This window comes from Petaurus breviceps, unplaced genomic scaffold (assembly GCF_028583685.1).
Source record: "Petaurus breviceps papuanus isolate PSGF00001 unplaced genomic scaffold, PetGlider_PUasm1.0 178, whole genome shotgun sequence".
Classification (NCBI taxonomy): domain Eukaryota; kingdom Metazoa; phylum Chordata; class Mammalia; order Diprotodontia; family Petauridae; genus Petaurus; species Petaurus breviceps.
This window is the reverse complement of record NW_027185777.1, coordinates 26,412,028-26,438,124: the sequence shown is the minus strand read 5'-3', so window position 1 is coordinate 26,438,124 and position 26,097 is coordinate 26,412,028. Positions and strand designations below refer to the sequence as shown.

Here is a 26,097-nt window from a genome sequence, read left to right as displayed (position 1 = left end):
CTTATTACATTCGATGGTGTATACTTCTCTTCTTTACATGTCTCATACTTGCCAAAAGATTGTAAGATCTTTGAAGATAGTGACTGTTGGTTTTTATCTTCAGTAACCAGCAGAATGCCTTAGACTGCCTTTCAGAAATTAAAGACAGCTTTGTGTTCCATTCAAATCATCTGTATGCTAAACATCCCCAGTTTCCTTGAACTGAAATTTGTATGATATGCTTTCTATTTCCTCTTACCAAAATGCAATTAACTAATGTTAATTCCACTTTGATATGCTCTAGTTTCTCTGTGTCCTTATAATGGTCATTGAATTGAATATACTTCAACTCTGGAATGACTAGGACAGCATACAGCAATTATTCTGACCACTAAACCTCTCAGTCCTACCTAAGATTGTGTTAGCTTTTTCCACTCCTGCATCATTCTACTGATTTAGGTCAAACTTGCCATCCATCAAAAGTGATAGATTTTTTTCCTAATCTCTCATTTTTAAACTCAAATATAGGGCCCTATATTTATTTCTCTGTTATAGTAGTTTGGGCCAGACATGTCAGGTTAAGTGGTATCAGTTTAAGTGGAAGGAGATGACATATATGTTAGGGAGGAAAGGAGAGAGAACATTAAAGTAATAAGATTTGGAGAGTGATTAGAATAGTGGTTCCCAAACTCAACTAGCCTATTGTCTCCTTTAAAAAAAAATAACCCAGTACCCACCTGGAATCTTTAACCTGTTAACGATTTTTGTTTTTGTTTTGAAAATTGCATCATTGCAAAAAAAATACAGAATTTTTAAAAAGATGCATCTTAAATTCAATAATTTATTGCAAATTTGTGGGGTTTTTCTTTCATTGAAATTTTGATGATGCAACATTGCATTGTGGAACCATATAGTATCATATTGTAAACAAGTCATCACATGTATATATTCCCTCCAGTGCATGCTGGACTTCCTGACAATGTGTGACATGCTCACCTGCCAACACTTGTTTGCTTGTCAACACTTGCTTCTTAAGACCTGTCAGCAGACTTGAACGCTGATTGGTTATAACTTGCATTTTGTGTGTTTATTTGGAAACTAGTGTAATCTCTGTGACTTTAGCTCTTGTAATACAACAGATGAAACATGTATGAACACTTTTTAAAAGTTTTTTTTCTCTTTCCTTATGCTTCCACCAACCCCTGTTTTTATTCAACACCCTCCATTTGTATCTGAGCCTACTACTACTGTTCCCCTGGATCATTCCAGGGCTCCCCAGGGGGCAGTATTGCCCAATTTGGGATTCTTTGGATTAGATTCAGAAAGTGAAAGAAAAGGATAATTGAAAAGTTAGGTTTGGTTGATGGGGAAGGGATGGGATGGGGATGGTAGTGCTGTTTGTTATCAACAGGAACTGGGAAGTTGAGAGGAGGAAAGAAGGTTTAGGGGAGAAGATAACGTGATCAGTTTTGGACATGTTGGGTTTGAGATAGTGTTGAACATCTGGATATGATGTCCAGGAGCCATTTGGAAATGTGTGACTATTGTTCAGCAGTTTTATGGATGATGAGATTATGTGTATTGCACACATATCTGTACATATACACGTGTGTATGTATATGTATTAGTATATATGTATACATATACTTAAGAGTCATTTGCATGAAGGTAGCAATTGAAGCCATGGGAGTGGATGAGGCCATTAAGTTAAAGATGGTAGTGAAGAAAAGGACAGAATACTGAAGCCCACTGTTCCACTTGGACAAGGAAGATGAATAATCAAGGAGAATTGGAGCAGACAGACAGATTGAAGAAAAATCATTGTTGAGTAATATGGAAACCAGTGAAAAGAAAATAGGAGAGAATAATCAACAGTGTTAGTATATAAAAGTCAAAGAAAATGAGGACTGAAGAAAGGCTGCTGGTTTTGTTAATTAAGAAGTCACTAGTGACCTTGGGAGGGAGAAAGTTTAGTAGAGTGGTGGGAATATAAAACAGATTAAAGGTGTAGCCAAACCAGCTAGGTGGCATAGTGGATAGGGCCCCAGGCCTGGAGTCAAAGACCTGAGTTCAAATGTGACTTCAGGTGCTTAGTAGCTCTGTGACCCTGGGCAAGTCACTTAACCCTTTTTGCCTCAGTTTCCTCATCTGTAAAATGAGGTGAACAAGGAAGTGGCAGATCACTCCAGTATCTGCCAAGAAAACCCAAAATGGGATCACAGAGTCAGACACAATTGAAACAAGCCAACAAGAAGATCATGTAGACAGAGGAATATCAGACATATAATCTCTGTGCTCTATTGGTACCCATGGATTATTGTGAATAGATCTAGAGAAAGACTTCTAGTAGGCTGTATAGACCTTTTGGAGAGGATTTTATAAAAAGTTTTATTGATATGTTCTATTTTTATATTACACTTATTTACAGATTACTCCTGCTTAATGAGAGAGCTCTTGTAATAAAGTGACAGAGTTAAGTAAAACTAATAATAAAGTGACTTCATCTGAAAGTGCATGCAACATTTAAATTCTGTAGTACCTCCTCACTTCTTTTTTTTTAATTGGTAGAAATCTATTTTCTTTCCTGACTCATTACAAAAAAAAGGAAACAAATCCAAATTTCTTCAAAAATATACAGTTAAAACAGATTTCCTCAATGACTGTGTACAAAAACATATGTATATATGTGTACATATATATATATGTGTGTGTATATATATCTATTTCTATTATGTTTCTGTAATGGATAGTATGTTTCATAATCAGTCCTCTGGAATTCTGAGATCTTTGTATTAATTACAGTTCTTACAGCTCTCAAAGTTGTTAGTTTTTTTTTTTTTTTAGTGTTGGTATTATGAGAAATTGTTATGGATCTGCTCATTTCAGTCTTTGTAAGTTTTTAAGTCCCCCAAACTATTTTTTATTACAGGGTATCCCAAAGGTCTTAGTAAAGTTCTAAGCTTTAATAGCTTAATATAGTATTAAGGATTTTGGAATATCCTGTATTGGCATTAAATAAATGATGGTTCTGGTTCTACTTCTCTCTGTATTGCTTTACATATGTCTTTGTGTGTATTTTTGAAACCATAGTACTATATCATATTCATATTCCATAACTTATTCAGTCATTCCTCAATTGTTGGACATTCTCTTAGTTTCCAGTTTTTTGCTACTACAAAAAGAACTGCTGTAAATATTTTTGTACACAGAGGACCATTTCCTCTTTATTATCTTTTGGCCAAATGCCTAACAGTGGTATAGCAGAGTAAAAGGGCAGGTGTACTGTTTAGTAACTTTTTGTCTATAATTCCAATTTGCTTTCCAGGATGATTTTTTTCTCTTCACAGGTGCACACCAAAATGTATCATTGTGCCTATTTTCCCATAGTCCTGAAAATATTTATCACTTTCTCTTTTTGTCATCTTTGCCACTTTGATGTGTATGAGGTGGAATCTCAGAATTGTTTAATTTTCATTTTTCTAATTAGTGATCAGGAGCATTTTTATGTGCCATAAATAGCCTAGGTTTCTTCTTTGGAAAACGTTCTCTTTATATCCTTAGACCATTTATCAATTGATGAATTGATCTCTTTCTAATAAATTTGAGTGTATATCTTCCTTATATATCATTTCCTTATGTCTTGCAAATGAGACCTTTATCAGAGAAACTTGCTGCAAATATTTTTTTCAGTTAACTTTTTTCTTTAGTCTTAGCTTCATTTGATTTATGTAAAACCTTTTAAATTTTATATAATCAATATTATCCATTTTATCTTATATTTCTCTATTCTTTGTTTATATTTCTCCTATGTACAGATCTGATAGGTATTTTTTTCTCTATTTCTCTAATTTGTTTATAATAAGACCTTTTTTGTCTAGGTCATGTGCCCATTTGGAGCTTATCTTTTGTAAAGGCGTGAGACATTGATCTAAATCTAATTTTTTCCATACTGCTATTCAGTTTTTGTCAGAGTAACAAGTCCTTTATCCCAATAGCTGGGGTTGCTTCTCTATGTTGTGTACCTAATCTGTTCCACTGATCAGTCTCTGTTTTTTAATTAGTATCAAATAGTTTTAATGGTTAATGTTTTATAATATAATTTGAGATCTGGCACTACTAGACCCCCTTCATTTCCATTTCTTTTCTTTATTTCTTTTGAGATTATTGACCTTTTGAAAAATATATATGAATATTATTGTTTTTTCTAGGTTTATATAGTGATCTTTTGGTAGTTTAATATGGCATTGAATAAGTAAATTAATTTAAGTAGTATTGTTGCCTTTATTATATTGGCTCTTTCTACCCATGAGCAATTATATTTTTCCAGTTATTTAAATCTGGCTTTATTAATGTAAACAGTCTTTTGTAGTTGCTTTCACAGACTTCTCATGTGTTTCTTCAAAGGTAGAATCCCAAGTATTTTATGTATTCTGTAATAATTTTAAGTGGAATTTCTCTTTCTATCTCATCTTGCTAGGTTTTCTTGATATTATATAAAAAATGCTGATTGTTTTGTGGCTTTATTTTCTATCTTGTAGGTTTGATAAAGTTATTGGTTCAGTTTTTTCATCGACTCTTTAGGGTGACAGTGCTAAAAATGCTTGCTGTGTAATACAAGAAAAATAAAATGAGGGAATAACTTTTTTGTGGATAATATGATGGTGTATACTTGTGAAGGTTTTATGGGAGCATATGGACAATAATTAAACAATTTAGGAAAGTACAGATGATTTGCAGTCTGCACTATTGAATACTTGAATGGTGTACCTGCATGGATGAAATGCATAGATGTATCTAAGTATTGAGAAATTGTGATGTTGAGATAGGAGGGACAAGATACTTTTCTTTCTTTTTTTTTAATTTAATTTTTTTTCAAGGAACAAAAAGCTATTTTCTTCCCCTGCTTCCTGCCCAACCTTTTTGAAAAACAAACAAAAAACCAAAATCAATGATAATAGCAAACCAAAAACAAAACCCTTGTTTTGCATAGCCCCTAATTGGTCAGATCCAAAGAGTAACTTTCATTCTGTACCTCTCTGTCAGAAATGGGTAATACTTTTCATCATTGGTCTTCTGGACTCTAATTGGTTATTATATTGATCAAAGTTCTCAAGTCTTTCAAAGTTGTCTTTACATTGTTATTATATAGCTTGTTCTCCTGACTCTCCTCACTTCAATCTGTATTAGTTCATACAAGGCTTCCCAGGTTTCTCTGAAAACCATCTGTTTTATCATTTTTTATGTCACAGTAGTATTCCATCACTTTCATAAGTTGTAATTTGTTCAACCATTCCCTAATTGGGAAATGGCTCTTACCAATTCTTTGCTATTTCACAAAGAGCTGCTATAAATATTGTACATATGGCTCCTTTCCCTCTTTCCAGGGATGAACTGTTTTTCTTTGAAATTTAATACTGGAATAGAGATACAGAATCTAGAGATATAATGGATCTTAGAGGTTCTCTACTCTATTTACTGATGAAGGAATATCTCGAAGGAGATAGATAGCAGGGTCAAGGGAAATTTTTTTGAGTCTATAGGGGGCTTGAGTATGTCTGAAAGCAAAAAGGGACAGATTATCAGAGTGAAAATAGATTGAAGATAGAAGGGCTACGATGATTAGTGGAACAGAATCCTAAAAGTGATAGAAGGGGCACTAATAGTTAGTGATTAGCCATGGCCAGAGCAAATACTACTTCTTCCCTTAGACTTGGAAAGAAAGAAAAGATGAGTAAAGAGATAGATTTTCTTGTATGAATGAGTGGAAATAAGGGAGTTCAGGTCAGGTGAACACAGGATTGTTATGATTATAACATAACTGTTGATCTTTCTTAGGAATGCCAAGTTACCCTTCAAAAGTGAATTTGATAGATTCTAGTATAAATCATCACATATTTATGAATAAATGATTCACTTATATTAAAGCGATTTTTTTAGTGGCAAGTATTTTTTTTTAATTGCACATTATACTCAAATGGATGTGTGATCTTACTGATTTGGTAAGTCCTTTCTATGATGCAGATCACACCCCATCCATAACCCATCCTGCATGACTCTTATCTGTGTCCTTCCAAGAGTGTGCCATAGGGATTCACCACAATGTTCTGGAGGCCTTTTTCATTTTGTCCTGACATTGTTAGGATACCGTTGGAACATTTTTAATGACTGCCTGTCATTCCTTATTCTTATCATATGACCAGTGTGTCTTCTTTTCCTAGTGTATGTTTTCTTTTTTATACACCTTTTATACCTATTCTTTCAAAGTTCCTTGTTAGAGATATGTTATAACTTATTCATACTCACCATGTGCCTCTTCTTTGCCCTCTGTATGATAGCAATTTTTAGTTCTTCCACTGTAGTTGTATTTCATGTCTCACTGCCAGATAGAATGACAATAGAATCTTGCATTTGAAAAAATAGACCTTTGCTTTCCTGAAGAAATTGGGGTCAGTAAAGGAGTCTTGCAATTTCGTGAAGATGGCTAAGCCAGCTTTTCCTTTTCAGCTCTGGGGCCAACTCACTGTCCATCAATATTGTATTCCAGATATCAAAATTAATACTTCCTTAGTACTCTTAAGTTCCTTAAATTAAAATGAATAATAATTTTTAAATTGTACTGTTAAGGTCATTTAGAAATCAACCAAAACCTAGTTGTGTAATAGTTTTTATTGTTAAAATTGAGGAGTTACCTATATAAATTTATAAAATAAATCTGCAAAAATCATTTGGGTTTCTTAACATCATAACTGCTTTAACTATTTGTTTTGCAAATTAGTTTTCTATAAATAGAGTGTCAAAAAACAGAATATTGCCCTCCCAATTTAAAATCAGTCTTTTGAATTGGATAACATCTTATCTTTTGCTTTTAGATTTATTAACCTTAAGGGGATTGTCTAGTGTTTTAGCATTTTAATATTGCATTAACGACATACTGCACTCCTATGAAAATCTTTGTCATGTTGAAGGAGTTTTTCATCTTTAGGAGAATAGGAAAAAAGAGGCATGCTTTGGCTGTTCTTTTTGTGGATGATGTGATAATCACATTAAAAATAAGAATATTGCAGAATCACCTGGAAGAGGTCTGGGCTTGTTTGTGCACACAAAAAATATAGCTTGTCTTAGGAATGCATTCTCTCATCTCCATAGAGGTGATAATTGATGCCACGATTGAGCTTTTTTTTTCTTTTTTGCCTTTTGGAGGGGGTAAGGCAGGGCAGTTGGGGTAAGGGACTTGCTCAAGGTCACATAGATAGTAAGTGTTTAAGTGTCTGAGGCCAGATTTGAACTCATGTCCTCCTGACTCCAGGGCCAGTGCTCTATTCTATGTGCCACCTAACCACCCCGATGGTTGAGCTTTCTAAGGAAGAAAATATAAAGAGGGAAGAGAAGGGAACCAAGGTTGGAACCTTGGGGATTGTCCTTTCCTAAGAGAGGAGGAAGGAAGAAGCCGAATTAGGACACTAATCGAGTGTCAAAAATTAACATTTTCAAACTTTTTTTATTTTTATAATTTTGTATTCCAGAAAAGTTTCCCTTCACTGAAGAATTAATTTTTATAAACCTTTTTTCATGACCTATAGACACTTGATGATTTTAAAGTTGCTAATTATTTTTTTTTGAAGTGACCAAATTATCAAGTGGTAGTTAACTAAAGTTGTCATAGATGAAAAAAAAGTTGGCACTATTGTGCTTTTTAAATCAAATATAATCATTTTGAATAGGAAAGATTCAAACTTAGGGTATAAGCATCTAAAAGGGAATTCAAGTGATTATTTTTAATGTCACTGAGTAAATATTTAAAAAGTCATTTGGGTTTTCCAGTCAAATGGTTATTACAATTAGGTTTGGTCATTAACTAAAATGCAGATACAAGTAATTCATATGTTTCTGGTTTGCCATCTATTCAATGTGGGAGAATACTTCAGTGAAATGCAGTGAGCTGTGAGCATTTTAATTTTCTCACTAATGTATAGCTCATTCTCCCAGCCCTTAAACATCTTTTGAAATTTTGGCTCAAAGAGAGAACTACTTAATTGTAGGAACTGACAGCAAATACTTCACATTGTTAGAGATTATCATAGATTTAAAGCTCTAATGGACCTTTATGTGGAGTCTGTTGTTCTGATTTTATAGACAAGAACATTGGAGCCTAAAGAAGTGAAGTGTAGTATAGGCAGGAACCAGCATTAGGCCCCAGGACACTAGAGCATAGATTTGCAGCCCGCACAGCTCCTGGTTCTTTTCCTCACATCTATTTCCACCTTCCCACCCCCATTGTTACTTGTAGAAATGAGGAAAACCTGTGATGGTCACTCCACTTGGTGCCTGAAGTATGCTTTATTTTTGTTGATTACTTCACAGTACCTGATATTTAACTACTTTGTATTTAGTTATATTTTTTCACTTTATATTTATTTTGTGTATACTAATATGTGTTTTTGTCTTACTTTTAGAAAGTAAATTCCCTTTGATTTGGAATTAGTTCTTCCTATTTATATCTCCATTGCCTAGCACAGCGTCTAGCATGTAGTAGGTACTTTATATATGCTAATTGATTGACTGGTTTGTAGGACCTGCTAGAGCTCATGCTTTGTTGGCATAAGAGGCAAGGGCCATTTGCCAGGTAAAACATCAGAATATGAATTTGGTGAATGTAGAGATCATGTAGACCATATAAATTGAAAATTTTTAGTGAAACTTGATTCTTCTTTTAAGCGATAGATCCAGCTTTAAAATTCTTTTACTGAGCACATACTCAAAGGTTGGCTTCTTTTGCCTGAAAATGACAATTTACTTACTTTTATTTATAACCAGGTGTCCTCCATCTCCTTTAAAACAAAACAAAACAATGAGGTTGATCCTAACGTTGTTATATATTCTTTTAACAGATTTCAACATTAAACTCCCACAATGTCCCTGAAACCAAGAGTAGTGGATTTTGATGAAACATGGAACAAACTCTTAACGACAATCAAAGCTGTTGTCATGTTGGATTACGTTGAAAGAGCAACTTGGAATGATCGTTTTTCGTATCCTTTAATTTTATTGACTTTATTAATTCAAAATATTAAGCATGCATATATAGTTTAGAACACGTTCTAAATTTTTTTAAAAGGTCAAGTATAATGCTTACTGTAAAGGAAATAATCTTTCTTCGCAAGTTTTATTTTCAGTGTACAAATGCCTTTTAGTATATTTACTTAGTATTTTGTATATTTGCTAAGTTTATCACCTGGATGAATGAATGAATGAGCAATAATAATATTAAGTGCTTACTATGTGCCAGAGATACAAATGCAAAATTCTGTTCCTTCCCTCTATGGGAGAGTGTTGGTTTGGGAATAGTACTTTGGGCTGGAAAGTTTAAGAATTGAAGGTCAGGAGAATATTGCAGATATAGTCTACCAGGATTTTAGCAAAACATTTTACAGTTAGATGTATAATGAATGATGGCCAGGCTCTTAAGAGTAATCATTAATAATTTTATGTTACCTTGAGAGTTCCTGTTTAGTAGAGAACTCCAGGGATCTATTCTTGCTCTGGTACTATTTAGCATTTTGATGAACTATTTGCTTAAAAGTATAAATGGCATGCTTATCAAATTTATAGATGACATAAAAATAAGGATGACAGAATTGGGATCCAAAAAGATCTTGACAAAACTTTAGGCCAAATCTTTAAAAGGGGAAATTTAATTAGGATAAGTAAGCTTGAAGTTAAAAAAAAAATCAACCTTAAAGGTACAAGATTGTGGAGATGTGGTTACATAGCCATAATTTTGAAAAGGATTTTAATGTTTTAGTCCACTCAGTGAGACAACTGTGTTTAGTAGTGGTCCAAAAAATTTATGAGATCTTTGGATGTTAGGACTTGTCCAGGACTGCCAGTTCTAAAATACTATGTACCATCCTGAGCACCATATTTTAGCAAGAATGCTAATGCACTGGACAGTATTTAGGAGAGGGCAACTGGTATATTGAAGCATCTTATGAGATTTGGTTGGAGGCACTGTGGATATTTAAACTGGAGAAGAGAAGACTTGGTGAGGATGCAATTGCTATTTTAAAGTGTTTGAAAGGCTATCAAATTGAAGGGGGATTAGATGTGTTTTCCTTGACCCCACAGGACAGAACTAAGATCAAGGGTTAGAAAAGGCAGATTTGTACCTGATATAAGGAGAAATCTAATGACAGGTAGACCTATTTCAAAGTAGAATGGGCTTCTTTGGAAAGTAGTGGGTTCTCCCTCACTTGAGGCCTTCAATAAAGGTTGAGTGTACATTTTTTAGGAACCTTATAAAGAGATATTCTTTCTTAGATGTAAGTTGGATGGGTCAGCCTCTCTGGTCCTTTCTAACTGAAATTCTGTGATTATCTTAACTGAGATATATGAAAGCACAAATGTAAGTATAGTGGAAAGTAAATTGGACCTAGTATCAGAAGACTTGGCTTTACTACTTCTTACCAATCTGACTTAGTTTCTCTCTTTACAAAATAAAAATGATTCTTGCACTACTTAACAGTATTGTTTTGAGGATCCAGTATAATAATAAATATAAAACACTTAGCAATGATGATAATAACTCATATCTATGTAGCATTTTAAGGTTGGCAAAGTACTTTATTATCTCATTTGTTCCTCATCCTTGTGAAGTTGGTGCTGTGATTATCTTTGGTTTATAAATGATAAACTAAATCTTTGAGAGGTTGGGTGACTGCCCAGAATCACATAATTCATATGTATATGAAGTATCATTCACACTTAGGTTTTATTAGCTCTAAGTCAGCACTCTCTCCTCCATGCTAGACCATCTCTCCTAACTTAAAGTGATATAGGAGAGTTATTTTCCTAGTCTCTAATTGCTTTCACATTGCCTCTCCATTTCTATAAACTAGGCAGCATTTTAGAATCCTTACACTTCTTTTTCTAGAGTATGGAGTCCTCTTCCACGAAAGTCTGAGTTCTTCAAGGACAGGGTTTGTGTCTGCCTTCTCTATACTTGTCTTCGGTGTCTAATATAGTGATTGCTGCAATAAATGATTAATTATAAGTAGAATATCTATATTATAGATATATAATAACTCAATCCACTGTGCCTCCTATCTGCCTATTAAATAAATATTAATAAATGTTTCCTGTTTGTCTTCATTAAGCCCTCAACTTATAATAAAAAAGTGACTTTGACCCTAGCTAGGGACCCTAAATCTTAGTTTCATAAGTCAGATCTGTTCTATATGTTTGGATTAAATAAAATAATTTACTAAAAATGAAAACTCATCTGTTTACATCTAAAACATTCTTTTTGGAGGGGGTAAGGTAAGACAGTTGGGGTTAAGTGACTTGCCCAAGTTCACACAGATAGTAAGCATGTCAAATGTCTGAAGTCAGATTTGAACTCAGGTCCTCCTTACTTCAGGGCCAGTGCTCTATTTACTGCATCATCTAGCTGCCCCTATATAAAACATTTTTAAACTAAGGATGTCACAAAGGTAATTGTCATCAAAACAAGTAGAGCTAGAATAAAAAGTAAAAAAGCAAAGAGGAAAAATAATGTGTTATAAAATTAAAATCAGTAAAAAAAATTGTCCAACAATTAAACTTCAAGAAATCTTTGAAAACAGTTTCCCTCAAGACTCAGATTTTAAATCAGAGATTCTGTAGAAATACCACTTTTTAAATCTGTGACTACTTATCTGTAGTTTAAGAAGATTAGTTTTGACAACTGAATAGTGGATAAACTGGAGTGGAGAGAGGTATGAGGCAGGGAGACCAACCTTCTGGCTATTGTACTAGTCTATGCATGAAGAAGTGATGAGGGCTGGCACCTAGGTCGTGACATTGTCAGAGGAGAGAAGAAGGGCTATGTGGAAATTATTTCAAAGATAAAATTGACAGGACTTGGTAACAAATTGGATATGAAGCATTGAGAGAGATTGAGGAGTCAAGATTGGAACCTGCATTGTGTGCCTGGGTAATTTCAGTAGTAATGGGGAAATTTGGAAAGGGAAAGTATTTGGGAGGAAAGATGGGTTCAATTTTGGACATGTTGAGTTGAAGATGTTTACAGGACATCCAGTTTGAGATCCAAGACGTTAGGAAAGCATTTAGGTTGGTATAAATAGATCTGAAAATCATTAGCATGGAGATAATTGAAACTGGGAGTGAAATTGTATAGAGTGTGTGACCTGGATAAAGATCCAGCTAATGAGAGTGAAAAAGAGGAGTAGGAGGGGAGGGAAGATAAAGTAGTGTTTAGAAAAAAAAAGTTATCAAGGAGAAGAGGGTGATCAGCAGTGTTGCAAGCTGCAGAGAGGGCAAGAAGTATAAAGGTTGGAAAAATAAGAGGCTTGGTAGTCAAGAATAGTCCTCAACTAGCCTATGAGGTGATATACCTAAATACACATTTTTTTTTTTTTTTTTTTGCTTTTTGGAGGAGGGGAAGGTAGGGCAATTGGGGTTAAGTGACTTGCCCAAGGTCACATGGCTAGTTTTGTGTTGAGTGTCTGAGGTCGAATTTGAACCCAGGTCCTCCTGACTCCAAGGCTGGTGCTGTATTCACTGTGCCATCTAGCTGTCCCCCTAAATACATATATTGCCTAGTAGTAGATTAGGTTGTTCCCGTCTTACTCCATTAGCTAAAACTTTAGAGAGGATTATTTTATCCTTTGTTGTTTACAAAGTAAACATATCATCTCCCTTATAATACAGGAGCTATGAAGTGATTATTTGCAAAGCTTAATATTGGCTATTATTAATATGTGAATGTAGTACTTTTTGTAAAGCTAACCTTTTTATCTGAAGAATACCTAAACTGTCATCATTAACACCCATTTCTCTTTTCCTGGGATCCCAGACTCTTTCAAGGATTCAACATTACAATTTTCTGTTGTTACTTTCCAAGTTTAGGGTAACTCTGATCTTAGCAGAGATTTCTCTAAGCAAAAGAAACCTAGACAACAGATTAAGATTTTGAGTAGTCACAGGATGAAACATGCTCCTAGACTGTAGTCAGAGAGGTGATGAGTGCAGATTGAATTATACACACACACGTTTATATATTTTGGGCATGGCTAATGTGGGAATTTATTTTGCTTTAGTAATATATTTGTAATACATTTGAATTTTCTTAAGAGAAGGAAAAGGAGAGAATGCAAACCAGAAAATAAAATAGAATTTAAAAAAAATAGTCATTTTAACTGTTTGCTACTATGTGGAATTGGGGGAAGAAGAAAACACTTCTCTCCCTCTTCAGATCTATATATTCCTTTAATTGACACTGACTGCAAAAGGAAGTCTGTTGGAATCTCTACTGCATCTTTGTTAGTATCCATAAGCCTTAAACTTGAGACTGAAAATGAATGTCTGAATATGAAGGGGTCACCTTTGCAAATTAATTGTCTCCTTGTCTCTGCCATGTGTAGAATCTTTGCCCTAAGTGATACTTTTCTGAACACATCATAAGTTCAAGAACTTAGTGAAGGGAAAAATGTCTCAATATATCAGTTCAAATTGAATTTGCCTTAGTTGCTGGGTAACTAGGTGAATCCTTGTCCTCAGTAATAGGGTAAGAATTCCCAATACAAATGATTTGCCAGGTATTAGAGCCATGATACTCTTGGTTCTGCCCCTGCCTTGTGTTATGTAGAAAATATTTTAGGTGAGAGAGAAATTATAGGATTAAATACATTTCTTCAATGTACTATATGTAAAATATGTGCACTTTTTGGCTTATTTTTTAGAGGTAAACTAATCATCCCATACTTAATAATGAGCAAAAATAATAGTGCTGTGAACTTGCTTTTACATTTTCATTAAATTTCATATTTTACTTTTAGCCTGATTTCTTTTAGAGTAAAACTGTCTTTTTTGGCTCTAGAGCTATAGGTCTAAGATAATTATTACCAATATATGAGGATTCTATTATTGTCTATCACATTTATATAGAGCAAATGTTGTTTTTAATTGCTTAACATGGAAACGAATGAACATAATTAAATGATCTATATAGCTTATCTGAACTATTATTATTTGTGACTGATACTTGTTCTAATGACATGGTTTATTTTGAATTTGCCATGGCCTATTTTTTTTTCTAGCTCATGATATCTAATTAGATTGCCCAAAGTATAATTGGCAACCTTATATCTAATTGCTTTTTAAAAGTTTGTCTTAGAGGTACTATTTTGGTATCTTAATATTACTCATTTTTATTACATGACCAGCCCAATGTAGCTGAGTTACAATGAATCTGGTGGCTTTGTAGTTATCACTAAAGCATTCTTGTTAGGGACTTTGACCTTTTATTGGATGTTAAGGTTGAGAAATTATGATGACTTTGCTAGTCAAATACTTATAATGCCATTGTGGCTAAGAATGAGTTCTCTCAACTTTTCATTCTAGATTTATTTCCTTTTGTTGAAGAATATATTCTTTATTTTTGTAGCTCTTCAGTGCCTAACTGTGCTCTCCATATACTAGGAATTTAATAAATGGTTATTGAATGAATGTTTTTCTTTGAATAGATTTTTAAAAATTTGAGTAAGTAGCATTCTTCATTTAAATAACTATATGTAAATAAATGTCCCTCTAAAATTGGGTTACCATTTGTTTTTCTGTAATTTAGAGGAGGTGGTATAGTGGATAGAGAGCTGGACTTGGAGTCAGGAAGACCTGAGTTCAAATCTAGCTTCAGATGTCTACTAGGCAAGACCCCGGGCAAGTCACTTAACTGCTTGTTTGCCATAGTTTCCTTAGCTATAAAATGGGTATAATAATAGCACTAACTTCCAAGGTTGTTTTAAGAATTAAATGAGATTGTATTTATAAAGTAGTTAACACAGTACTTGGCATATAGTAAGTGCTTAATAAATGCTTATTCCTTATAACTGTATTGTGTTAGGAACACACAAAAATTAATGGTTTTCTACATTAAAATATGATGTTAATGTAGCCTAGATTGAGCCAGGTATGTAAAAATTATTTTCATTACTAATGTCCTGTGTTTATAATGCTGGTCCCAGTCTTACACAGTTTTGGTCTGATTAACTCTTTCTTAGCAGATTGAGAGGCAACATAATGTAGTAGGGAGAATATTGATCTTGGAGTTATGGGAGACCTGGATTTGAGTCCTGTCTGTAGCACATAACTAGTTGTATGACTCTGGGCTAACCAGTTAACAACACTTTTCAGCATCAGTTTCCTCATCTGTAAAATGAGAATAATATACCTACAGTGACTAGGTTACAGGACTGTGAGCATCAAATGAGATAATATGTAAATTGCTTTGAAAACTTTAAAAAATCAAATGTCATTATCAATAATAGTAATAATAATAATAATGATAATTCTTATTCCATCTTATAAATGAGGAAACCAAGACAGAAGCAGAAGGTAATAGGAGAACTTCCTTTTTGGAAAAATGCTTCATAATTTAGTCCTTTTTTTTGGTCTTTTTGGAGGGGCAGGGCAGGCAGGGTAATTGGGGTAAGGGACTTGCCCAAGGTTACACAGGTAGTAAGTGCTAAGTATCTGAGGCTGGATTTGAACTCAGGTTCTCCTGACTCCAGGGCTGGTACTCTATTCAGAATACTGCTTCACCTAGCTGCCTCATAATTTAGTCTTGCAAATAGCTGTTAACACTTAGTATTTATCTTCCTACTGTCTTGTTTTTGTAAATATGGCAGCCATTTCTGAGGAGACATGTAGGTAGAAAAAGTAAAATTAGTAACTTTCTACTTACTTAGCATCAGTTTATACAAATTTGGGGATTCTTCACCAAAGTTTTGCTCCAGTGTTTAATCATGGTGTAGAGGTAACCTGTGCTTTTCAAAAATTATGCTAGTAGAATACAAACTCTGGCATGTCTTCTTAAGGTGGAAAGGCCTTAAATCATGAATAGAATTTTTTTAAGAATAAAAAAAACCCCCAGAAATAAAAGATTCAAATATGGGCCTGGTGCTGTGTCTGTAAGCTGAGGATGAGCCTTACCACATTGGGAAGGACACAGCTAGGTTAGCTGCAGTATGAGATCTGACCATTTTTCTTAACTGCTCAAGAAGATTCAATGACTCCTTCCCACTTTTAAAATAGTTTTTTTTTTTTTTTTTGCTTTGGGCATTTAAGGCCCTGAATAGTTCTGGCTACAGCCAACCCTTGCAGGCTTATAGTATGCTACTTTACCTCTTCCGATCAGAGAGACTTGTTTGCTCTTTTCCCATAAGTGACATTTTACCTCCTATTGCTGTGTCTTTGCACAAGCCATCTTCCTCGCCTGGAATGCCCTTGCATTCCACTCTTTCACCTCTAAAAATCTCTGGCTTCCTTCAAAGCTTAATTGAAGGGACAAGTCCTAGGGGCAGGCTGTCCTGATTTCTTAGGTTATAGTACCCTTACATCTTTACCCTCATATACATGTACTGCAGGAAGTTAGTGTGTATCTATCTTGTATATATTTTGTATTTTTCTTTCTACAAATTATTTCCCCCTCAGGGCAAGTTCTGTTTCACTCTTGTCTTTGTATACCTAGAGGCTAGCACAGTGCCTACCACATTAAACCCTTAGTCAGTATTTGTTGAGTGAATGCTGAATTGAAGACCTTATACTAAATTTTAGAAGGTTTGCAATCTTCCTAGGTACAGGTAGTCCTTGAAGGATAAATATCTAGGGATATTTATAAGGATTTTTTAGTTAATAAATGCTTATCCAGTTTAACAAGAGTTGAGATATTGAAAACAATTTAACAAATTTGAGGTACTATGAATTCTTGCATTAAAGTTTCATAAGAGAGAATAGTGGGAATTAGATGTTGCTCTATTTAAAGCATGATCCAACTTTCATTAAAAGCTTCAGAGCCTTCTTTGAACCAAATATTTTTTATCTTAAGCTGCATGACATATACTTTGTAGTTAGTGAAATAAGAAGTATTTGTTTCTGTTACTCAGTTGACTTTTTTTTCCATCTTTATCACAGGTCTTAGGAATACAAAAGCCAAAATGAGATAGTCCCTGTCCTCAAGGATCTTATATTCCATTTAGGGTCACATAATACCGTGTTTCCCCGATAATAAGACACTGTCTTATTAAAATTTTTGGACAGAAAAACACCAGAGGTCTTAATTTTCAGGGGAGGGCTTATTTTAATGAACATTGACAGCAATTTTAATAAACAGGTAAATGTGAACAAAAAAATGTACCTTTATTCAATAAGCAAATCACTGGGGAAGAACAGGATGATGTGCTTACTGCTGCAGCTCTGATTGGATGCAGCTTGGAGCGCGGCGTGCATTTCACGGGGAGGGGGACACGGTGCATACAGAGGGTACCGTAATGTAGCGTGTAGCACAGGGATCACCTTCACTACAGTAGCAATCACAATAGGGCTTATTTTCGGGGGAGGGCTTATTTTAGAGGAATCTTACACAGTAAGGGGAGGGCTTATTTTCGGGATAGGTCTTATTATCGGGGAAACACGGTATATTCACAGATAAATATAGAATATATGTGTCTGGAGACAGTAAGATAGAAGACTGGATATGCAAGGAAGGGTTATGAAGGGCTTTGAAAACCAATCAAAAGATTTTATGTTTGATCGTAGAGGTGATAGGGAGCCATTAGAATGACCATTAGAATAGTAGAGTGACATGGTCAGACTTGTACCTTAGGAAGATCAGGCTGACAGCTAAGTGGAAGACGGACTGAAATGGAGACATGTGAAGCATGGGTATCAAACAGTAGGGAATATTGTATTAGGGCAGGAGGAAGGTGACAAGTGCCTGCCCTGAGGTGATGGCAGGGAGAAAATGGGACATATACACAATGTAATGAAGGTAGAATTTACAGGACTTTAGAACAGATTAGATATTGGAGGATAGTGGAGGTGAATGAAGAAAATACCTAGATTATGAGTTTACTATAGAGGATGTTGGCATAAGTGATGTTAACAGGAAAATTCAGAAGGGTCAGGGTAGGGGATAAATGAGTTCAATTTTGTACATATTGAATTAAGATGTCTTTGAGACATCCAGTTCAAGATGTCTAATAGGCAGTTGCAGATACAAGACTAGCATTTTGCAGAGAAATTAGGACTGGATAAGTAGATCTGGGAATTATCAGCATAGAGAAGATAATTAAATCATGGAAACCAATGAGATCACCAACAAAATAGTACATAGAGAGATGAGGGCCAAACACAAAATCCTGGGAGACATCCCTGATCAGTGGGTGGGATGTAGATGAATAGCCACTAAAGGAGACCAAGAAGGAGAAAGAGCGAGGAGGAGAACTAGGAGAGAAAACATAAAAGTGAGTATCAAGAAGGGACTGATGGAGTGTTAAAGGCATGGAGAAGTCAGGATGAGGATTGAGAAAAAGGCCATTAGATTTGCCGTTAAGAGATTATTGATAACCTTAGAGGGATTTTGGTTGAATGATAAGGTAGAAAACCAGACTACATAGAACTAAGAAGAAAATGAGAGAAGTGGAGGCATTTATTTTAGATGACCATGGTGGAGCTTTCAATTGACCTCTCTTTTATGATAAATAATTTGGAATTATGTAAGGAAAGTGACAAGTGTTCTTATCCTTTGATCCAGAAATTTTGCTGTTAGGCATATACTCCAAACAGGTCACTTAGAAAAACATGGGAGTATATACAACAAAATATTTATAGCGGCACTTGTAATAGCAAAGAACTGGAAACACTATTTGCCTATTGATTGTAGAGGAAGTAGAAATAGCAGTTAGGAAGATGAAGTCAATATAATTGGCTGGACCAGACCAATTGCAGAGAGAAATCCCTGCTGAAAGAGATGTCTTAAACATATTGAGGAATTCTTTTGTAAAGTATCCCTGGGACAGAAAGATACAGAAAGGAAAAAAATGAATGAGAAAAAGGTGATCAGCAATATATTTTAACAGCTACCTCATATACCTAATTACCTATTTCTTTAAGATGCTTATGAGAATGATCTTTCCATCTTTCCTTCTGCCTTTATATCCTTGTTCTGTGTGATCTCCATGCTTCCAAACTTTAATCTCTTTCTCAGTCCCTCCCCCCAGTCACACACGCATGTTAGCTACACTTTATTCCTCTCCCTGTCTAACCACTTAGTGAACCAACTCAACTGCGCAGTACCCTCTTTTCTTGAAATTCCTTGTCCCCTACTTTCATCACTGGTTGAACCTTGCCAAACACTGACCCTTGATTATTCCTTCTGTATGCCCCTTTACCTCCTGTTCATACGCTGCTGAAATGAGCTAGAGGGAATTATGAAACTATACTGACTGGATCCACTACAGATTTGTTACCTAATCTTACTTGGGTCCTTAGTGCATCATGGCAATCATTTGTACTCATCACTTATTGGGATTGCTATCCTGCTCAGCATAGTGGCTGCAGATCTTCTCATCCCTCTCTCCAAGGCTCTGATAACACATCTTCATCCCTGAACTCCACCCCCTCCAACCTCATAGTTGAAGACCTTGTCTTATGCATGTAAAAAGTGGAGGTTATTTGCCATGATCTGAGCCTTCTTATCTCCTCATCTTCCTTTATTCAAAGATCTTTGCTCAAGTATCTCCTTCCCTTCTGTCTTGGATGAAGAGGTGACCCTTCTTGCTAAGGCAAACCTCTCTACATGTACTTTTGATCCCATCAAATTTCTGTTTTTTCCAACAGATTTCCTCCACTGCTATCCTGACTCAAACCCTGACATAATCCTGCTTTCTCCGTTGGCCATTTTCCTATAGCTTTCCTCCCCTTCTTTGCTAAATTTCTTGAGAGTTGTTTACACGTAGTATTTCCACTTCCTTTCCTTACTCTCTTCTGTCACCTCTGTAGTATGGTTTCTAATCTTATTTAACTGAAACTACTCCAGAGTTACTTGTGATTTCTTTATTCTGATATCTAATGGACTTTTTTGAGTCCTCATCTTACTTGATCTCTTTGAAGCATTTGACATGGTTGATCACCATTTCCTTCTGGATTTTTTTTCCTTTCTGGGTTTCATGACAGTACTTTCTTTTGATTTACCCACTACCTGACTGCTCTTTTTCATTCTCCTTTATAGGATCTTCATCCAGGGCATGCCCACTAACCATGAGTTTATCTCAAGGGTCTGACCTACAGTTATCTCTATGTAGATGATTCTCATATCTACATATTGAGCCTTAGTTTCCTGAGCAATATCATCACTTGTCTTTTGGAAATCTCAAATTGGGTTTCCTGTAAGCATCTTAGCATGTACAAAACAAAACACATCTTTAGATTTTTTTTTTCCAATCTACCTTTTCTCCCCCCTTTCCTCTCTGAATTGAAAACAAAAGAAAAACAAAGCCTGTGTTTATTTTTCCCTCCTTTGACTAGTTCAAATGGGAGTAAAGTTCAAGTGTCAGCCACTCTATGCACACGCTGATTGTGTAAGACAATTTCTCCTCCCCCACCTCCTGTAGTATATTTCTTTTCCCTTCTCTTCCTCTTCTTCTAAGTTCCTAAGATATAACAAAATCACTCCGAGGCTTTGTCTAATTAGACTTTTTTATTTCACCATCTTCCCAGTCACTCTGGCTCCCAACACCAATGTCATACTTAAGTCACTTTCATCCCATATATCCAATCCATTTCCAAACCTTGTTTATTTCTTTATAATTCTTCTCTTTTACATCTCCAATCAATACAACCACCACATCTCAACCAGATAATACCATTACCTAAATGGCCTTCCTGCTTCAAGTTTTTTCCACATTCTTTTCTATCCTCCACTCTGTTCCTAAGATGATTTTTCTAATGCATAGGTCTGAGAATATTATCCCCCCCACTTCTCTTTTTAATAAACTCTAATGGCTCCCTTTTATCTTCAGCATCAAATTTAAAGTCCTTTGGCATTTAAAGTTCTTCATAACTTGGCCTTCTACTTTTCTCGTCTCATTACACTTTGTTCCCTTCTATGTTCACTTCTTTCCAGCCACACTGGCAAATTTGCTATTCCTCGCACATGACACTTCATATTCTAAAGCCAATCATAGCAGCTCTCCTGAGGACTGCTGCTGTGAATAACTTTAAGGGTCTAATTGCATAGTGTAATGAACTCTTTATTTATTCAGCAATAAACTAAAGCATAACATTCAAGAAACTAGAGCATAACATTCACAATGACATAACAACTTATTACTAAGGTGCCACATGGTCTTAAACAAAACTTATCATTCAGTATATTTTATAGTCATCCTTAAGGGGTAGCAGAAAATATAAACACCATCCACCCCTAGGTCACAGTAAGTTACAATCTCCTAAGTTAATACAGAGCATCCAAGTAAAGTCCTCTTTCATCTTGACTAGAGGCTGGCTTCCAGTCATCCTTAAGCAATCATCGTTAAGAGGAATTAGAAAATGCAAACACCATCCACCCCTATGTCACAGTAAGTTGCAAATCTCATCAGTCAAAATAGAATATCCAAAGTAAAGTCCTCTTTCATCTTGACCTAAGGCTGGCTTCCAAACCCCACTGCTCCTCTTCCACAGGCCGACTGCTCCCAACTCTTGCCTGGATTCATATGTAGGTAGCACTTCACTCCTGTTCCATATCTCAGGTCAGGGGACTGCTCTACTCCAACCTCTTCTTGGTTTCTGTTTCTAGGAAAACAAAACTTAACAGGACTACAACAATATTTATTCACATTGCCAGCGCTATCATATCAATTAACTTTCTGAGAAACCAATACAGTTCAACAGACAAGGCTTCTGAGAAATCAGCACAGATCAATAGATAAGACTTCTGTCTGAGAAATCAACATAAATCAACAGACAGGACTTCTGTCTAAGACATCATCACAGACAGGACTTCTGTCTGAGAAAGTAATACAGATCAACAGACAGAATACCTACATCACAAACATTCTCTCAGTTCTGCCTGCTCCTAGCTCTGCCCCTGCTCATATCTACTCTTTCCTCTTCCACCCTTTTTGTAAGCTCCTCCCACTGTGGACTCCCATGTGATTACATTTGGCCTATTAAGGAGCTGGAGAGATTTTCAAATTTCCTTAGACCTATTAAGGGAAATACAATGTATACTGTTTCTAATCAAAGACTCTTGATACAATCAAAGTCTAGGCTCAAAGGCACTTAATTAGCTAAAACTCAATCCAGAAAAACAGCAAAAAATTCCATTTTGCTTGCCATTACACATCTCCAGTCCTCCTGTCTTTTCAGTAATTGCCCCCTATACTTGGCATGCTCTGCTTCCTCACTTCTACCTCTTAGCTTTTCTGACATCCATCAAAACTTGGGTTAAATTCCACTTTCAATTAAGAAGCCTTTCATGGTCTTTCTAGCTGTTCTTCCATTCTGAAATTATCTTCCATAATTTGTATGTACCTAGTTATTTCCACATTATTTCCCTTAGAATGTGAGCTTCTTGAGGGGCATGAGCTGTTTTTGCTTTTTTTTTTCATATCTTCAGAGCATAGCACACTGTGTGACACATAGTAAACCCTTAGTAAATGCTTGTTGACTTGTGACAAGTTGATATGTGATCTATTCATGTATTTGAAGGTATGTTTGATGAAGATTTGAGAATATAATAGAAACGATGTCTTGCTGCAGCTCACAAAGTCATACAAGGGGCTAAAAGATACAAAGAATACAAGATCCTGCTTTTTAAAAATTATCTCACCCTTCCAAATTGACTTGGTTAAATAAAAGGTAGCTTTGAAACCTTCCTAACATGGAGTCCTTTTTGCAAATGTTAAATTCACACAAGATTCCTTGATAAATACAACCACAAAGAAAACTCTGTTTATTGATGCTGTCATTATTAACATCAAACAAAGCATAGAAAAGAAGTATATGCTTACCAACAGTGATTGCCATTTTCATGGAGGATGCCCTGGGCATAGTCCAAATGGAAGAATTCCTCATAGGTCGTGAGCTTTTCCAGTTCATTCATATTGGCAGAATACTTTGTGCTGTTTATCAATTTCTGAAATATTATAGGACTTCTCTAGTGGCTGATGACTACTCATAAGATATTGCTCTAATAAGCCATACAGTTTGGATATTAAAATATACTCAGTCATTTGAATTGAGCATTTAGTAGAACTTGTAGTTATTTTTATGGGTGTATTTTATTTTTATTGGTAATTTTGTTTTTGTATTATTTTGATTTTAGAATATACTGTATATTCCCATTGGGTCATATCATCTGAACAAAAATTTTAAAAGATTAAAAAAAAATAAAAAAAAAATAAACCAACGTATCAACTGTGTCTGACAATATTTTCACTATTCTATTCCTGTAGTTGTCTCCCGCCTTTTCAGTGAAGGGGGATGCATTTTCTCATCTCTTTTCAGGGGCCAGACTTGGTCAACATAATTACATATAATTATTTTTTCTCTATATGTTACTGTAGTTATTGTGCATGTTTTTCTCTTAGTTCTGCATATTTCATTCTATCAGTTCTTATAATTATTTCCATGTCCCTGAATTCTTCTGATTCATTTCTTATAGTGTAATAGTACATGAATGAATTTTAATTTGAATAGATTCTTCTGTTCCTACCAAATTTTGGAACACATTATTAAAAGAATAAGTGTTAGCTTTCTGAAAGAAAAGGAAGTAAGGAAACACTTCCTTTAGTAAGGAAACTTACTAAAAACTATCATGGCTTCATCAAGAAAAGATCATGCTAAACTAACATCACTTCCTTTTTCTGATACAGAGATTAGGGGAATACTATAGACGTAATATACATAGATTAAAAAAAAAGACTTTGCCAGAATCTTTCACACTATTTTCCAGATAAAGTAGAGAGATGTAGTTTTGATCCTGGTAACATTAGGTAATTCTGGAATTGTTTGGGGGACTAGGCCCAAAAAATAGTCATGGCAAAATGGTGTAAACTTATTCCATAACTATGCTATTTTGTAAGTTTAAATAACTAAGTGGCATGTTGATGATTTAAATATGTTTTATAATTACTTTCCAGAGTAAAGTTTTTCAGTAAAACTTGTATGGGTTGTAATTGATGCATTTTTAAAAAAAGAGAGAGATGTACTTTTGGAAAGGAAAATTGTTGAAGAGTGAATTAGTATCATAAAATGGAAAATGGGTAAATATCCTTGAAGGGAGTCTCTCATGGAGTTCCCCAGGAATGTGCCCTTTGTGCTATGCTATTCACCATTTTTATCACTGACTTGGATAAGAGCATACTATATAAGAGATGCTTATATAGTTTACAGATGATATGAAGATAAGAAGAATAACTCACTATAGTGCCAGTGTGATATTCACAGCACCTATGTTGACAGTGAATATGCTAGTATAATTCTGAATCACAAAATAGAACACTCTCCACATGGAAGACAGAACAGAAACATTTATTCAAATACCAGAAAGCTGAATCCCAACACCAGAAAGCCAAGTCCTTCATAGCAACACAGAAATCTTTACACAATAACACTGCAGGGGGCATTGCCATCCCCAAGCCTTCCCCCTGCCAGGGCCTTCCCGAGAAGAACACTCACAGCTTGTTGCCTGCTTTCTCTCTCTCCCTGAGCTCTAACTACTCTCACCAACTTCTCTAGTCTCTGCTCCACCTGTTCAGCAAGCTCCTCCCACCGTAGGCTTCATGTGACTCAAACTCATGTGGCTTAGGCTTCCAAGTGACTTAAGGAGGTCACATGGGCCTATTAATAGATGGAAAAGATCTTGTTTACATTACCATTACAGTCACATATTAGATAAATTAGTATCCTTTATAAAGAGCAAGGATCCCTAGAATTGATTGCTTAAGATGAAATTTAATAGAGAAAAATATCAATTTCTATATTTGGATTTGAAAAATTAACTTCACAAATATAGGCCAGTGGAGAAAGGTTCAGGCAGCAGTTCATTTGGAAAAGGTGTTGGGATTTTAGTGTACTCCAAACTCAATATAAGTGAACAATGTGACATAGTGCCCTCCAACACTAATGTTGCCCTAGGCTGCTGCCTAATGGCAAGGGGGGAAATTATGTGGTGCACTGAGTAGAGCACTGGCCCTGGAGTCAGGAGGATCTGAATTCAGATTTGGCCTTAGACACTTGACACGCTTACTAGCTGTGTGACCTTGGGTGAGTCACTTAACCACAATTGTCTTAGCTTCCCCAGCTCAAAAAAAAAAAGATAAAACAAAAAAATGGCTAGAATAAAGGAACTAAGTCTTTTTGTTCTCTATCCTAATCTGATCAGTTCTAGGTGATTAATTTTAGGAAGAGTATTGATAACCTGACAAGATGCCTAGAAGAAGGGTAGTGAGAAGTCTGTAAATCAATTCATATGAGTATTGATGGAAAGAACCTAGGATAGGTAACTTGGCAGAAAAAGAATTTAGGGTCAGTATGTTTTAGATGTCTTCAAGTATTTGAAGAGGGATTGGATTTCTGCTTGGCTCCAGAGGTCAGAACTTGGTTCAGTGGAATAGAAGTTGCAGGTAGTCACATTTAGGCTTTTGGTAAGAAAATTTCCTAATTACTAGAACCATTCAGAAGTGGAATGGTTTGCCTGATGAAGTCGCACCTCATTAGAGACCTTCATGTAGAGTCCAGATGGCTGCCTGCTGAGGATGTTGTAAGGTAGATTATTATTTAGGTGCTAGGACTGGATGGCCTCTGAGATACTGTTCAACTCTTGTATTCTGTGATTTGTACTATTTAAGATGTGAGTCAACATGGGAAATGGTAGATGACCTTTTAGAGTTCTTTCTAGTCTAAAGATTTTTTTTTTCTCTTGACCTCACAGTGGCTGCTGCACTTCCAGCCTGGGCAAGACAGGGAGGGAAAAAAAGATTAAGAAGAATTGTATATTCATGCCACTATTTCCTTTGAATAATGTATGTTCATCCTGTTTGCTTATGCTGATTTAAGTAGGTTACATTTTCTTGGAGAATTTTGTTTAAACTTATTTTATTTTTCCATCATGGATTTGAGTATCATATTTCCATTACTTGCATGTAATTCCAATGAAACTAAGATAATTGATTCTAGTTTTCTATTTGCAGTATTACTTGTTTACAGTTATTGTTATTTGACCATCTAAAGATAAGGTAAAATCCTGTTGACTGCTAGCTGGAAGTGGTTTCTTCTTTC

The 26,097-nt window shown here is 35.3% G+C and overlaps 1 protein-coding gene across 5 annotated transcripts in view; it reads left to right on the top strand.

Annotated features, from left to right (window-relative positions):
* CUL2 (cullin 2) overlaps nucleotides 1-26,097 on the top strand; it is a 120,092-nt gene that overhangs the window by 12,828 nt on the left and 81,167 nt on the right. For 3 of the 5 annotated variants that reach the window (XM_069086497.1, XM_069086495.1, XM_069086496.1), the window contains exon 2: nucleotides 8,868-9,008. In XM_069086497.1, the coding sequence (XP_068942598.1) occupies nucleotides 8,890-9,008 (119 nt within the window). In that variant the 5' untranslated portion in view covers nucleotides 8,868-8,889. Of the gene's footprint in view, nucleotides 1-8,867; nucleotides 9,009-26,097 lie in introns of those variants that run through there. The other 2 variants (XM_069086498.1, XM_069086499.1) reach the window with 2 other exon arrangements.